The sequence below is a fragment of the Pelobates fuscus genome, chromosome 13, assembly GCF_036172605.1.
Source record: "Pelobates fuscus isolate aPelFus1 chromosome 13, aPelFus1.pri, whole genome shotgun sequence".
In the NCBI taxonomy this organism is placed as follows: domain Eukaryota; kingdom Metazoa; phylum Chordata; class Amphibia; order Anura; family Pelobatidae; genus Pelobates; species Pelobates fuscus.
The window spans coordinates 22,489,384-22,505,724 of record NC_086329.1 but is presented as its reverse complement, the minus strand read 5'-3'; the positions used below and the strand labels follow the sequence as shown (position 1 = coordinate 22,505,724).

The following is a 16,341-nucleotide window of genomic DNA, read 5'->3' as shown; positions in this document are numbered from 1 at the left end:
TCTTAGGGTGCATTTAAAAGTACCATTGCATCTCTGACATGTGAGAAGATATAACTCTCATTAAATCAGAACATATTATTACTGTTTATTTCATGGAAGGTGTCCATAAGTTCTTCTGGCATATAAGGATGCACATTATATATGGTTAGCGTATGTGCTCTTTGATATTTAATCAGAGAGTATATCTGTGCATGAGATTACTAAAAGGAATATTAGGCTCCCCTTCCATTTCGTTTACTGTTGTATACATTAAGAGAGAAGAATTCGTATTTTTTTCGTATTTTTTGTTTTACTCTTCGGTATAAGTATCTAAGTATTCAAATACTCTCAGAGACCAGGAGGGCCTTTGTATGTTTGTGTTTTATTTTTTTCTTATAGCATGTATTAGGGTTTTAGTTAATTTACAAAAAAAAAATGTTCTTTCATTTTTTATTTAAGAGATTTTATTTGATTGGAGGGTGGGGAGGTACAGAAAGGAAAATAAGGGTTGCACAGGGTTAATGCAAGTACATTTTATGTTACATTAGGTTTCTTTATTAGTGACAGGTCACGGAAGAGTATGCCATAACATCTGTTTGAGCGTTTCACAACATATCACCATAGGATATTGTGGTATTGTCGCCCCCTCGCATGACCTGGCTATCGTGGGGAATATGTTTATCACCCTTGTAGCTTATTGCTGCGGTGGTTTGAGTTGGGGGGGGGGAGGGGTTTGGTGGGGGGGTTTGGTCTGTAGCACTCTTGCCCTTCTGGTCCACCTGTACGGCCAATTCACCAGGTCCCAGTGTGGTAATAGTTCTATTGTGTGGGCCCGGCGTACCGGGTAGTACTGGTCTCCTACCTATTGGTCCTTGTTACCTTCATCATTGCGTTTCTGTGTATTGGTCGCTCACTGATTAGTTTAGTCTCCTCTTTTTTACTGTCCTATTCCTATGTTCCGGTCAGAGGGCTTTACACCTCCCTTTCCTACCAGTGCTATCCAGTCTGTACTCAACTCTGATGTAGTTTGTTGCCTGTCTCATACACTGTTAGCTGCTTTGCCATGGTTCATTGTAGAATGTTCATACACTGTGCATCTCTCCCAGGCAACCCTATCGAGGTGGTACATTTACTTTGGGTTGTGCGATGGAGGGTGAGGGGAAGGCTGGTTAGTGGGTATGGGAGGTAGCAGCAGGGTGTGCGGCTGCACCCTCTCTTTTCGTTCCACGGTCTCTTCTTGTATTGTCTGAGGATAATTATTCATTAGCATAAGATTCCCAGGGCTGCCAGGTTAATTTACTAATTTTATACAGCCAGTTGACTTAAAGCCACGAGTACCTACTGGACCTTGTTCCATTAAGAATGCAATTGTGAAATATGGGAGGGATCCTTTTGTCGGTTTTCAGGCCCTTTAATAAAATCCGTATTCCACAGCTTTTACTGTAAGTTCAAATGATTATAACAATTCAGTGGCGGTTTCAATGTGTTATTATACTGCTACAGTGGCGATGCTGTTTCATTAATGAACGTTGAGCTGTTCATATTGTATAATCACAACAGTTTATTTATAAGGAGTAGACAGCCTATTTTGGACACAATATGTCAAATTGTTTCATTTGGCAAAAGCTACAGCATATAGAGCATTTTTTTCTTTAATATGGATTTTTTTGGTTAGTGAATAATTCTCTTCATACAAACCATAAGTGCTAATGTATGTTGCAGTTTTCAGTTAATGACATTCCTGTGTCCAGAGATTTAACTATGACATTTGACACGTACTTTTTTCTAAGCCTACTGGTAAAAATCTTGTATTAAATACTGCTAGTTTTATCACACTTTTATCCTGGTACTGCGAGCTAGGCCAGTGCATGTTTGTAAGTGAGTCCATGTAACTCCGTTAATTGCCACTGAGTCCCTTTTTTTGTCTCTGCTGCTGTCTTCAGGTTTCAGAGCGAGTAGAGAGAAAACTCTTGGAACTAGAAAGGGAAATGCGAAGTGAAAGACAGCAGGTTGAACGCCGTCAGGATCAGCTGGGCCAGGTGTCCGTTCAGCTTCAACAGGTAAAACTTGTGCAATAAACCATTGCATTCTATAGGGGTAAACATTTTTGTAAATACACTGACCCTGTTTTCTGTGATATTAAACAGACCTTTCTAAAAAGTGTATGCCACTATTAACCTACAACTGTATCGCCTATGCCATAAGTTTCTTAATCACTACCCAATGTGGAACAATTGAAAACTAATTAAGGGCGTCCCATTGACTCTGTGTTTCTAACTCCGAGAGCACTAAACGTGGCTGATCTCTAATAATCACGTTGGGTTGAAAGAATAGCAATTGTGTTAAACACACTAAAAGAATGCAATACCTGGATTCATATTGGCTGCTAATATTTCAGCGTGACATGCATTTTGTCTTACATTTCTTGTGTTCCTTGATAGCTGCTTGACCAATACGTCCTATATGGACTGAATTGTTTAACTCTTTTACTGCTATAGAAGGAGGGGTAGGGGGCATCTCTATTTAATATTTTTCCTTTTCATCCGACAGCAACGGAAGGTTGAAAAACATCTGTGTTTTCTAGCCTTTGTGTGGTAGTGTAATCAGAAGACGCTGCAGCTGTTTTGACACAGAATGCAGCTTGGCAGGAAAGTCTGATGGTTGTATCTTTTGTGGAAGTAAAAAAAAATACAAGAGGTTCTTTTTTTTTTTCTTTGAAAATCCAGCTTTTTATAATTTCTTTTCATTCTGCGAAGAATGCCTGACATAAAAAAAATAAAATCCACACAAAAAGACAAACAGACATCTCTCTCCCAGGTCACGGGGAATCAGAGTTTTCTTTCAGTCTCTGAATAATCATAGCTTCATTTGAATAGAAGATAAGCCTTCTGTTTTTTTTTAGTTTTTTTTTTTTATAACCACTTCAGTGTAATTGTGCCCGCACTGCGCAAGTCCCTCCTACCTTCCCTAGGCCTGACGGGAATTGGTTTTGTACCTACCAGTTATTGCCAATGATATTAAGATTTGATGGCCTATAGCAGTCATTGCAATTATTACAAACATGATGAGGTGTTAATGCCTTCATCAGAGCTTGCAATCCGCGGAAATGTTCATGGCGATGAATAAAAGGTGCCGTTTGAATATGTCCAAACTGTCATTACAGCAGGATTGATTCACACGTGTCGCACGGCCTTTGTGGCATGCTTCCCATACCTCTACTCTCAAATGATGGACATGGCAAAGCCATTTGGCAACATTCCTTGGCTAACACCCCCTGCTTTTCCCCACTTAAACATTGCATTTTTCTCCATCTTGCCACCTCTCCTGCTCAGGCGAATGCCTAATTTCTAATTTAAAGGACTTGGCTTATGATCAGTGTTATGATCTAATCCTTGCGGAAATTAAACTGGGGGAAAAAAAGAGAAATTGCTTACGTGGAACAGTCCTCCAGTCGTGTTTCCACGTGTAAATACAAGATGGTATGTAGAGGCTGGACAGAATTTTGGCTGCACGAGCAAGCAGAAGAGAATGTACAAACGGAGAGAATACGCTTCAGTTCAAAGTCTTAGAAAATGTTTTAAAATGTTTGTGGCCCTCCAGCTTAATACAGTTCCTGCAGAAGAAAAATTCTAATTCTACTATTACACAATGAAACCGTTCAGTCTTCTTACTATCTTTGTAATCCACTTAATTGCAAGGATCTCACCTGCCTCATGCTACATAGTTGTCAAGATACGCATTTCTCTCCCTTGCTCTCAGGACCTGTGTCTCTCCACCTTTTGTTCTCATCAAGTCCTGATAGACCTTTTACTAACTCCTAATACACAGACATTCGGAAACATACCACTCACAAAGTCTAATACACAGGAAAGAAGTACCTCTGTTATCTAATACACAAGACCCATGGCAGGCCAATCTCCTCCTATGAAGAAGTGATATCACAATACTTATCTCTCACCAGCTCCCAATACACAGACATCAGAAAACTTACCTCTAATCAGCTACTATTACACATAATTTCAGTTATATTACCTAATATGCAGACTGCGGGACATATATGTCTTACCAGCTACTAGTACACAGTCATCAGAACACACATTTCCCTTCTCCTCCTAAAAACATATATCGGAACACATATCTCTCAGCCGTACTCTTCCTCTTTTTCCATAAATACCAAGACACATACCTCTTAATAAACTATTTTTCACTAGTGAGCTTGCTGAGCACACAGCAAAGGTTCCTTATAAAATTACTTCTCACACCAGTCCACTTTTCTAGGACACCTTGTACTCACTCTTCCAGTATAAATGTCAGAGACAGGTCTCCTAATAACACAAAGCTTTTAGTTTTGCTCCTGCTGAGCATTGAACAAACACTGTGTGTAATCCATAATGCATTGCTCCTCTGCAGAGAGGGGTTACATTTTCACCCAGCATTTTTGCTTTTTATTTTATTTTTTTGTCTTCATCAAATCTTTCCCTTTCATTTGTCAAAATCTCTCCCGCTCTGCTCACTTTCTCATTCAGAGTGTGTTAATATTCACATCCTCAACCAGCCTTTTCTAATGGAAATATGTGCACTTAAAAGAAAAGAGAATGGAATAGATTGTTGTTATTAAAGGTTTGAGGATGCCCTGGGGACACTCCATTACCGTTCGGAGCTGTTACTAGTTATTTAAAATAGTTTAGAGCAATCAGGATGCAAAAGTGTATATGAGAACGTCAACATTTGAGAGGAATTCTCCAAAAAGTGCAAGCTCAGCTGACCTAAAATCATGTATGAGCAGCTCTGTGAATGTAGTGGGTGTTTGAAACGTCTGTGGGTGTTTTTGATGATAGCACTAAAACAGGATTGAATATAACTGAACAACTGTATATATACAACTGTATATCACACATATACCACCCAGGAATTCCCCAAACCCTTAAACCCATAGACCCTTTGGTTTTTAGCGTCCCTTATAAAAATAGTTCTTTGGATGCCCCATTTCCTCGCACTTGTAACGACTTGAAATTACCCTTATTTTCGCACTTATAGTGCTTTTGGGTTTCTCCAATACCTAATACATACATAGCACTTTGGGCTTCTTCAGTCCCTCATTCATATTGTGCCTTTGTGTGTCCCAGTCCTTCGTGCATGTAGCGCCTTGGGATTTCCCAGTACCGGGTGCATTTTAGAGTCTCTTGTTCATGTATTTGTGAGGTGTGTGACATCAGGATGTATTTTATACTTAATTTTGCATCAGTTCCTGTGTCCTGCCTTTACCTTTGTTACTTACATTTTGGGATTATGATTCCCCTTACACGGAGCACTGACTACGTCCTAGAGTGCATTGAAAATCTTGACATTTGAGTATGTTTAAGGGACAGTCACTATGTTTGCCATGTGCATACTGCTCACTGAGATTCCAAATCCTTGCTGCTTGGCACACTCCAGTTCATTACCCATTGAGCATCTCTTCCTCTCCATATTCTAAAATGGTCTTTGTAATGTTTGTATTTGCAGCCATTTATTTAACTTTATAAACATTTCTTCCCAGGCCCTGAAACAGAAAGATAACAAAGTTGACGAAGTGGAGGAATATCTGAAAGGCAAGCTCAGCAGGTCTGAGAGCGACAAGAGTCAGGTTAGCATATTCTGTCTGCAGTCATTTTTACTAATGGGTTAATAAGCTGACCAGCACAGCTTTGCACAGTATCTGGTAAACTCCACTTATTTAGTCTGCTTTCAATGGTGTTAGGTGCACTGCACTTTAATTCTGCTTTACATAGAATGTGACGGCAGATAAGAACCATTCGGCCCATCTAGTCTGCCCAGTTTTCTAAATACTTTCATTAGTCCCTGGCCTTATCTTATAGTTAGGATAGCCTTATGCCTATCCCACACATGCTTAAACTCCTTTACTGTGTTAACCTCTACCACTTCAGCAGGAAGGCTATTCCATGCATCCACTACCCTCTCAGTAAAGTAATACTTCCTGATATTATTTTTAAACCTTTGTCCCTCTAATTTAAGACTATGTCCTCTTGTTGTGGTAGTTTTTCTTCGTTTTTTTTCTTTTCCCAATATCTGTTTTTTATTGAGAATTTTTGCAAATACGTGATACGCAGTTGGGATACAGAAAGAACAGAGGGGAAAGGGGAAAGACATAACTTATACATTGCTTTGCACAATACACAGTTTACGCATTGTTGTATAGAATGCTACATCTTCAACATTTCAGATCAAGGACTTGCCCAATCATCATGCTATTTACATCATCATGCTATTTACATCAATTTGCATATGGTCATTACTGACGGTGACTGTAGCACTTTCAGGTGTCGAGGTGTGTGATCAAAGATCCTGGTGTAAATTCCTTTCCGCCTATTGCATAGTGCCGGTTTTATATTGTATTACAACATACTTATTTCCTTAGTTAGTCCTTGTTGTTTTGTAATGGACTTGGGCTATCTCTGTATCCTGGTACTTATGGTGTTGCTACCTTATAGTTCGTATATTGGCTTTTGTATGTTGCTCACGCTTGGTGTATTGCTTTTGTCTACCAGGTTCAGTCTGCTCTCTGATCATGTTGCGGCCTAGCTGTGTCTGGGTAGCTTATGTCGGTTGGGAGAAGGTCACGTGACTGTGCCTCCCTATGAGTGGTCAGGCGAGAGCGCATTCATGCGTAACTTTGGGATGTCCACCCACCGCTTCTCCCGCCTACAGAAACTGTGCATATGCATCTGATTATTAGATAAAATGTAACTATCGGGGGTGAGGAAAAAAAAAAGGAAAAAGCAAAAACAACATAAATCAAACTTTGCGCGTTAGTACCTGATGTGTACACGATGTGTACACAGGTAGGCAGGTGTCATCCGAGAGAGTGTGTTGCGAGCAGGTTATGTTTGGTCACATTTGTTGTGGAAGGGCTATGTTGTTCTGAGTTTCATGTCTATCGTGCTGTGGTCTATGGACTGTGGGGGTTTTAAGGTCAATATGTTATCAGTCCAACCAGCCCACTTTAGTACGTGCATCTCCTCTTTGCCTCTGAGCCTGTATGCCATAAGTTCATATTCGCATGTGGAATCTACTCTGTTCCACACTTCTGTGAATGAGGGTACATTAGTTCCTTTCCAGTGGCTCGCTATGCTGGTTTTTGCTGCCGTTAGTATATGTATGGCAACTACCTTTTGTGGTATAGAGAAGATAGTTGGGGAGAGGTAAAGGAGGTAGCATTCTGGCGTAAATGGAATTGGTATCGGCATGATCCGTGCGATGGCCTCCCCTATTTGTTGCCAATATGTTCCCAATATGGGGCATTCCCAAACGATGTGTTTGAGGGTACCTGCGTGTAGGCCGCGCCGCCAGCACTTGGGAGAAACACTATGGTACATGTGTGCCAGCCGAGTTGGGACCAAGTACCACCTCATTAGGAGTTTGCAAATGCTTCCCAATGGGACAAACTATGCGAGGATACCCTGGTGGTTTGGATGGCTTGAAGCCAGAGTGGAGTGGGTCTGGAGGTATCAAGTTCCTTCTCCGACTGTTCCATGTATGTGTGTTTGGCCATTGGCTCTACGTCGTTTATGGCGGTATAGCACAGGGAGAGTGGTTTAGTTTTTGTATTCTTGCCTATTCAGTGACGTCCGAAGAGAGTGAGTTGGGACTCTTCGTAGTGATGTACGTTGTGTTAATGTGTTATATGTTTTAGTCTAATGTAGGTGAAGATGTCTCTTGCTGGTAGAGCAAATTCTTTTTGTAGTTCTGGGAAGGGCTTAAGGCCTTGTGGTGTGAATAGGTGGCGTATAGATTTAACTCCTCTTTGTATCCTGGATGTTATGGGTATGTCGTGCGATAGTGCCGACAGGATATTTGTGGGAGCAAAAAATATGAGATTGTCCACTCCCGTGAATGTACGGGCCAATCTCAGCCAACTGCGTATCAAGAAACGCGTACTCGGCAGAGGTCTGTGCTTTTTAGTGTCCCATTTTATATATGACCTCAGTATGTGTTCTAGTTTGTTTGGGTGTAAGCATGCATCCTCTATTTGACAGGACCCCCAGTCCCTTTGCTAATATCGCTGCTTTATAATAGGACTTCACGTCAGGAATACCCAAGCCCCCTTTTAATGGTGTTCGCCAGGTTAGGCGTCTAGCTATCATTGTTTTTTTTTTTAAATATATGCATTAAAGATAGATTGAAACCTCTTCAGGGTTTTGTCTGGTAGCTCTATAGGTATAGTTTGAAAAAGGTATAGTACGTGGGGTAGCGCCATCATCTTCGTGGTGTGTATCCTTCCTAGCCATGACGCCTCCAAACCCTGCCATGTATCTAATTGGGGTTGTAGTTTGGGGATTAAAGTCCTGTGGTTCTCCTGCATCAGTTGTGTGTCTGATTTTGACAGCTTAATGCCAAGATATTTAAGCGAGGTTGACCTCCAATCAAGGGGATGAGAGTCTTTTAAGGATTGTACCGCATGGGGGGGGAGGCCGATGGGTAATGCCTGAGTTTTTGTAAAGTTATTTTTGTAGTATGAGACCCCCCCATATTGTGACAGGAGTTCCATCAGATTTGGAATGGAGGTGTGCGGGTGAGACAGGTAGAGCAGGACATCGTCCGCAAATAGTGCAATTTTTTGGACCCCGGCTGGAGTGTCTAATACCCGGGTGGGTCTTTATGCGGTGGATGACTGGTTCGAGACTTAGAATAAACAAGAGAGGCGAAAGTGGGCATCCCTGGAGAGTGCCATTACTTCGAAACGGCTTGGATAAAAATCCAGAGTTGAAGACTCTTGCCGATGGAGCTCTGTAGAGGACAATAATTCCCCCCAAGGTGGAGGCTGAGAAACCCATTTTTGTGAGCGTTAGCTTCATATAGTCCCCGTTCAGGCGGTCGAAGCGCCAGAACGGCCCCTAGTTTTTCTTCTTTTAAATATAGTCTCCTCCTTTACTGTGTTGATTCCCTTTATGTGTTTAAATGTTTCTATCATATCCCCCCCGTCTCGTCTTTCCTACAAGCTATACATGTGTTCCTTTAACCTTTCCTGGTAAGTTTTATCCTGCAATCCATGAACCAGTTTAGTAGCCCTTTTCTGAACTCTCTCTAAAATATCAATATCCTTCTGGAGATACGGTCTCCAGTACTGCGTACAATACTCCAAGTGAGGTCTCACCAGTGTTCTGTACAATGGCATGAGCACTTCCCTCTTTCTACTGCTAATACCTCTCCCTATACAACCAAGCATTCTGCTAGCATTTCCTGCTGTTCTATTACATTGCTCTATTTACACGGGTATAGTGAAAATATTAAGCAGAGTTTCACTTTCTTGAATGTTTTACTTGGCTTTCTAATAATTACTTATTTTGGTATGGTGGACTCCTGAATAAAGCTTTAGTAATCCGTTTAATACTATACTGTAAATTTTTTTTTTTTTAATACTAATTTTATCTAAAGGAGAACCAACCACTTTAATAAATGTTTGATATCTATACTTATTTTTAATATTTAACATGTCTGGCTGGGGAACAAGGGGGGTTCTGATGCAGAGGTTGGTAAAATATTAGCAAACTTTACAGTTTGCCTTCCTATACAAATTAATTCAATTACAGAGAGCTTCTGATTCCACTGGTCTTTACATTACAGAGGGATCCCTGCTTGTTCCCCTTGACGTTTCCTATTTTGTTTCTTTTGCAGTAACTGATGCTTGGGGGGAGAGGGACTTTATTCGCAAATGAAATGACCATAAACTGGGCCTTTTTGTGTTTGCAGCTTGAGGCAGAGTTGGAGCGATACAAGAGAAGACTGGATCAAATAGAAGGCAGCCGTGAAACTTTGCTGTATCAGGTACCCTTTAGTATATTCTCTCCTTACACTCTCTACCTGTAATATTGTCCCTCAGTAGAGGCTAGCTGTGTTCTACCAGGTGCCATACTTTTGTTATCCTGTTTATCACCTTAACTGGAACATTTTCTAGGAGAGAAATACTCTTCCGTACATTGTTACGTTTCTTTACCCTGTATATTTCCTATGGTGGAGTATAGTCTAGAAACAATCATATCTGTATCACCTCAAATATATGGGTGCAGGAAGGCCATGTAAATTATAAACTACCTTACAGCCCTCCCACTGAGTTGTTGATCTTCGGCCAGATGACCAGAGTAATTTAAAGGACACTCTGAGCACCAAATCAGCCTCAGTGAGTTAGATATGTTTTGGCGTCATGTTCACATTTGGTTTTTCTCAACATTAAAATCTCGTTTTAGTTTGCATTAAAAAAAGTGGTTCTATCTGCATCATAAATCACTACCTCATTAACTGCGCCTCCTTGTTTCACAAAATGTCTACCTATTTGTATTTAAGATATACAGTGTTCAGCTAATGAGAATCAGTGTGAGCTGGTGACTTGACTCTACCACACTATTCTCTTATTGTTCCGTTTTAGTAATTCAAAGCCATGCTAATCGGAATGGTTCATATAATTTGTGGACAGTGACTGGCTGTGGGGCAGAGAAATGTCTGCACCTTGGCTCACACTGATCTTTCATTTGATGATCTGTGTACTTAGCTTGAGTACCACTTTATAAGGGGGTTGATGTGGCTAAGGGGGCGCAGCTATGATGTAGAAAACCGCAAAAAAAAATGTTTGAGCTCTGGTAAAATGAATTGAATGTGGAGAAAAATGTGGTATAATCATGAGACCAAAACCTGCTAATGTAAAACGTTTTAAAGAACCATAACATGCATAGCATGTATCACCCTAGGTGGAGGATTTGCGCTCTCAGCTGGTTAAGGTGGTGGATGATCGAAGTCATTTACAGCAGCAGGTTTCCCAGTTATCTCTGCAAAGTCAGAATGAGAATCGAGACGAAGAGCGAAGGATGCGTGCAGGTAACAGGTTTACCTTCCTATTAACGCTTGTCTTTATCTAATCTTCATTATTATTCCTGTTCGGGATGATTGGGCCCTTGAGAGACACAAGGTGCGAAGAACTAGTTTATTTTACTAAATAAAAGTAATGATCATAAAAGAACATTAAAAAGAACTTTGCAAAATGACAACTTTATTAAGGCAAAAGAAATACAAATGGTGGCAAGATACCTTGCAATAATGGATAATTCAAGTTGACACTAGATTGCAATGTTTCTCTGCTAGCCATAGAACGCTCTGAGCAGGAGAAGCAGGAGTTGGAATGTCAAATATCTCAACTTCGTGTTCAACTTAACCGAAGCGTCGTTATGGCAGAGATGGAGGACTTGAAACGCAGTCTTGAGCAGAAGGACCGCGAGAAGACTCAGCTTGCAGGGCATGTGGAGGTAAGCACCTTTACACCCAAATTACTTTATCTTGTTCCATTTCCTTCTTTATTATGCGATCTCTCCTATAACAAGATTTGGGGTTGCTATACTGAGCGATACCCATGTTCTTTATACTGCCAAATGCCACAAAACTGCGGTTATCTGGCTGCTACGGTCACTGGAACCTTTTACAAGTAATGTCACAGAATGTCTGAGGTCTCCGTAACGCTTTCTCTCCAAAGTCATTAGATGTCACTTAAGGGGGTTATAAATCTCCAAACTGCAAGGTTACCGCAGAGTCTTTGCCACAGAGTCTATAGAAAAAGCTTTATTGTCAAACTTTCCTTAAGGCTGCCTGAATTTAACGGCATTAATACATCACCACTAAAATGCTGCGCTTTAACTTATTTTAGAACAAAAACAACTTGTACCGTCCATTATTCCAATAAATTGAGTCGGCTTCAGATTATCCTCTTAATCTTTGAACATGTTGGCCAGGCTTGGCGTTCGAAAGGATTTACTGAGAATAACATAGCTCTTACAAATTGCTGATCTGCACAGCCCAGCTTCCCTATTGCAGTAATCTGGCTGCTATAGCATTCTTATGGACTAATTAGCTTATTGCCATAACATGGCATATTCACACCCGCGGTATATTCATTTAATCTGTGAAGGTTTATAGACATTAAATGTGATCTGGCTTTTGTTTGTTTGTTTACTGTCTATATTGCTTTTTAAAGAAGCGTGCAAGAATGCTTCTGTATAATAATTACATATCCATGCACTTTACTTTTTGTATATATTGTTTTAGGTTTTTTTTGTTTCTTTTCCAAAATAATAGATTATTACCTTTTCAGACAATATTAAAAAATAAAAATGCATTACAAATATTGCACACAAATTGCTTTTGTAGTGAAGGAACAGCAGTAACTAGGAAAAAAAAAAGCTTAAAAAGAGCAAAATTACATACCTATAGAAAAGGGAATGTGAGGGGAAGATAGACAAGCAGGTATGGGGCATGAGTTGTCCGGTGTGACCAGAATCCCAATCATGCTTTCTATAATCTAATGTGTCTAATGTGCATGTGTTTTTAAGCTTGTTAGTATCTCCCCTAAATAATTAGGTCATTAGGATATATTGTCAAATATATATTTTCTTTACCTTCTCGTTTTATTTAGGCCTTGACTGATGGGATGGAGAAGAGGGAAAAACAGCAGCTTCAGATGCTGGAGAAGCTTAAAGACATCCAGAGCCGTTATGATACCTGTGAGAAGGAGAGGCGTCAGGCTGAGGAGCAAGCTGTGGAATTGGGTCAGCAGTTGGAAGAGATGAGCCAGGAGGCTGAGAGATATTTGGCAGAGTTCAGGCAGGCAGAGACTCTCAGACAGGAAACAGAGAAGAAGAAGGAACAACTGAAAGTGAAGGCTCAGGATATGGTTAAACACTGGAGGTTGAAATGTAAGAAGCTTGAGAAGATGCTGGAAAAGAAAGAGGAAGTTCTCAATCAGGAAGCAGATCGCAGTACACAAGTGAGTGGAGATACATTCAATTCTTCATGGATTCTTATTGTCAGATCTTAATTAAGCAGAGAATCTGGCAGGGGTTTGCATAATACCAGTGTATTAAAAGATTAAAAGTACTGTGTATCGGTCTTCACAGATCTTTATTTCCTACCTACCCGAAATCTCTTTACTATCGTAATTAATTCTGCATCATGGGGGAAAAAAATCATGATTGCAAGGTCTTTGAGTACCAGCAGTTCTGTAGAGTCTTCTTCTGCAGTGACTCATTCCTCTAATCAAAAGAATGGGTCACCCCTGAGAAGACAGAAGTAACTCTCTGTTGGTGTCCCTCAAGGTTCAGTCCTTGGTCCCCTACTGTTCTCCATCTATACTGCCTCCCTTGGTAAACTCATTAGCTCCTTTGGCTTCCAATATCATTTCTATGCAGATGACACGCAAATCTACCTGTCCTCTCCTGATCTCTCCCCGTCCCTCTTGACTAGTGTCTCTGACTGTCTCTCTGCTGTTTCTAACTGGATGGCTGTCCACTTCCTTAAACTAAACTTGACCAAAACTGAAATTCTGGTCTTTCCTCCCTCAAGTGTTGTTACTCCTGTGTCTGTCTCCCTCCAAGTCAATGGTGCTACCATCAGCTCCACCACACAGGCTCGTTGCCTAGGTGTTCTCTTTGACTCCGACCTCTCCTTCAAGCCTCATGTTCACTCTATCGCCAAATCCTGTCATTTCCATCTCAAAAACATTGCGCGCATCCGCCCCTACTTAACGCCAGATGCGACTAAGGTGTTGGTCCATTCCACTGTACTTTCTTGCCTTGACTACTGTAATCCGCTTCTCAGTGGTCTTACGTGCTCCCAACTTGCGCCGTTACAGTCCATAATGAATGCGGCGGCAAGGCTCATCTTCCTGTCCGCCCGCACCTCCCATGCCTCACCGTTCTGTCAGTCCCTACATTGGCTTCCTATAAAATATAGAGCTCAATTTAAAATTCTGGTTCTTGCTTTCAAATGTCTACATAATGCTGCTCCCACCTATCTATCCTCCCTTATACACAAGTATGTCCCGTCTAGGCCCTTACGATCTGCTGAAGACTTACGTCTATCTTCTGTCCGTACTCCCACCTCTGATGCTCGCCTTCAAGACTTCTCGAGGGCTGCACCGTTCCTGTGGAACTCACTTCCCTCCTCCGTTAGATGCTCACCCAGTCTCCACTCCTTAAAAAAATCATTAAAAACCCACTTCTTCATAAAAGCGTATCAATTAAACTCTTAATAGCTCCCAACTGATTCCTCTTCTGCAACTGTCACTAGTCTAATACTATCCTTACCTTTTGTGTCATTTTACCCCACTCCCTCTAGAATGTAAGCTCATTGAGCAGGGCCCTCAACCCCTCTGTTCCTGTGTGTCCAACTTGTCTGGTTACAACTACATGTCTGTTTGTCCACCCATTGTAAAGCGCTGCGGAATTTGACGGCGCTCTATAAATAATATAATAATAATAATAACTCAATGAACTAAATAGTTAAAACTATTTAGGATCATATTAAAACCTGCTTCTATTGACAAAAAAAACCAAAAAAAAATTAGATGACTGCAAAGAGGAAAACATAAACTAGTGTAAACTTCCAAACACCTCTAAATATGAAACAAGCACACTATGTGCAAAGCGGACACATGTGGGTATTGGACTTGCGGAATGGTCAGGCTGGAATGCTCTAATGGAATGTGGGCACCTATAACAACATGGCTTACTTCTAGGTCTCTTCTTCTAGGAGACAAGTGTGACTCACATCAATATCAAAATACAAGGTGTGGGGAACGACCAGTTTGAGAGATTGTGCTCATTCCATACATTGCAGTCATAGTCAGCATTATTCCGTATTCCCAGAAAGCAGGCTCTATTTTCTGGTTATCAGTTATTCTTCTTTAGAATGTAGATCATCCTTAATGCTTTAGAAAATTAAAAACCCTGAAAGATATTTATAACAGTGTTATACCTTTACATTTGTGAGTGTATAGGCATTTTAGTTGGTTGTGGTATTCAGAGAATGTAAATAGGTTCCACGTGGGGTTCAAAATGCAATTATATTTTCTCAGACTTCCCAACTCTTGCACTGTGAGGTTTTTGCAATTGGAAAGAAACTATGTATTGTGGACAACTAATTAAGGCAAATACATAAGTTATGCCAGACACATGCTTTAGCTTAGATTTCAGGGGTTCTCTTGAAAATATACAAAGACCTTTCTAAGCAATATGGAAAACAAGGGAGTTAAAGTGTGCAGACATGTATTTTATAACCCATGAATAAAAAACATCTATATTTTTTCTCCTGCAACGTTTTCAGTATTACAGAATACAAAGTAACCCATCGAAAATTAGTGCTTTATAATGCAATGTATTCCTGCTAAATCTTTAATACATTAAATTGAATAGTTTTGAGACTCCCAAGACCGAGGCATGAGCAGGTTAACATGGATTTGTAGTGTAAATTGTGTCACTACTCCTTACTGCAGGTGATGAAGGAGAAGGATGAAGCAAAGTCTCAGCTTCAAAACACCGTGCAGCAGGTTGAGAGCCTCCGCAGAGAGCTGTCGGAGGTGCTTTCCAGGCGAGCACAGCAGGAAGAAGAACTGCACTTGAGGGAGATCCGCCTGAGTCAGTCACGGGAGCAGCTGCTGGAGCTGGAGCGAGAACTCCGCGAGTCACAGGAAGTGACCGTCAGGCTACAGGGTAATTGGTTACACATCACAGTTTACTAACCTGATACTGGGTTTGATTAAAAAGATTTTTGAAACATTTAGAAAGACTACTACACGTCAATATATAGCTGTTAAAAAATTACTGTACAGCCACTGGTCATAAAATGCTTTTATTGTATGCATTGAATTGTTAGGTCTGCTCTCCTCCTTTAGGGGGTGGATGGGATTTCCTACGTTCTCTGTGATCTATATATTCTGCCGCTTCTACACTTTTCTCTATGTTCCATGTGCTTCTTGTCCTTCTATCATTTTTCTCTGTTCAGCCTCTCATTTATTCTTATCTATGTGCTCTTTCTTTCTTTCTTATCTACTCTTCCACTTGCTGTGTCCTTTTACTCTATTCTCTCTATCTCTTATTGCCTCCTTTATCTCTTACCTACATTTCCTGCTACACGCTTTATGTCCTGTTGCATCTCTTCTTTCATTCTGTGCCCTCAGGTTTTTCACAATAGATCTGCAACACATTACAAGTCTATTAAAGGGACTCTCCAGTGCCAGTAAAACAACCCGTTTTCCTGGCACTGCAGGTCCCCTCTCCCTCCCACATCCCAATCCCCGGTTGCTGAAGGGGTGAAAACCCCTTCAGTCACTTACCTGAGACCCCCGCCGAGGTCCCTCGGCGGTGGTTTCGGGTCGCAGCCGCTCTTCCTCTGCATTACGTTGGCCGGTGGGCGAGACTGATCCCGCCCGCCGGCTGGGGAGACCTAATGTGCCGTGCATGCGCATTAGAGCTCCCCGTAGGAAAGCATTGAAAATCCTTTCCTATGGGGAATTGAGCGACGCTGGAGGTCCTCACACAGTGTGAG

At 41.0% G+C, this 16,341-nt stretch overlaps 1 protein-coding gene across 4 annotated transcripts in view; it reads left to right on the top strand.

Moving 5' to 3' along the window:
* The window catches only part of CEP128 (centrosomal protein 128), a 188,918-nt gene that overhangs the window by 48,689 nt on the left and 123,888 nt on the right, over positions 1–16,341 (top strand). For all 4 annotated transcript variants that reach the window (XM_063439720.1, XM_063439721.1, XM_063439719.1 and 1 more), the window contains exons 8-14: positions 1,923–2,039; positions 5,519–5,605; positions 9,730–9,804; positions 10,722–10,848; positions 11,113–11,273; positions 12,434–12,784; positions 15,290–15,506. In XM_063439720.1, the coding sequence (XP_063295790.1) occupies positions 1,923–2,039; positions 5,519–5,605; positions 9,730–9,804; positions 10,722–10,848; positions 11,113–11,273; positions 12,434–12,784; positions 15,290–15,506 (1,135 nt within the window). The remainder of the gene's footprint in view (positions 1–1,922; positions 2,040–5,518; positions 5,606–9,729; positions 9,805–10,721; positions 10,849–11,112; positions 11,274–12,433; positions 12,785–15,289; positions 15,507–16,341) is intronic.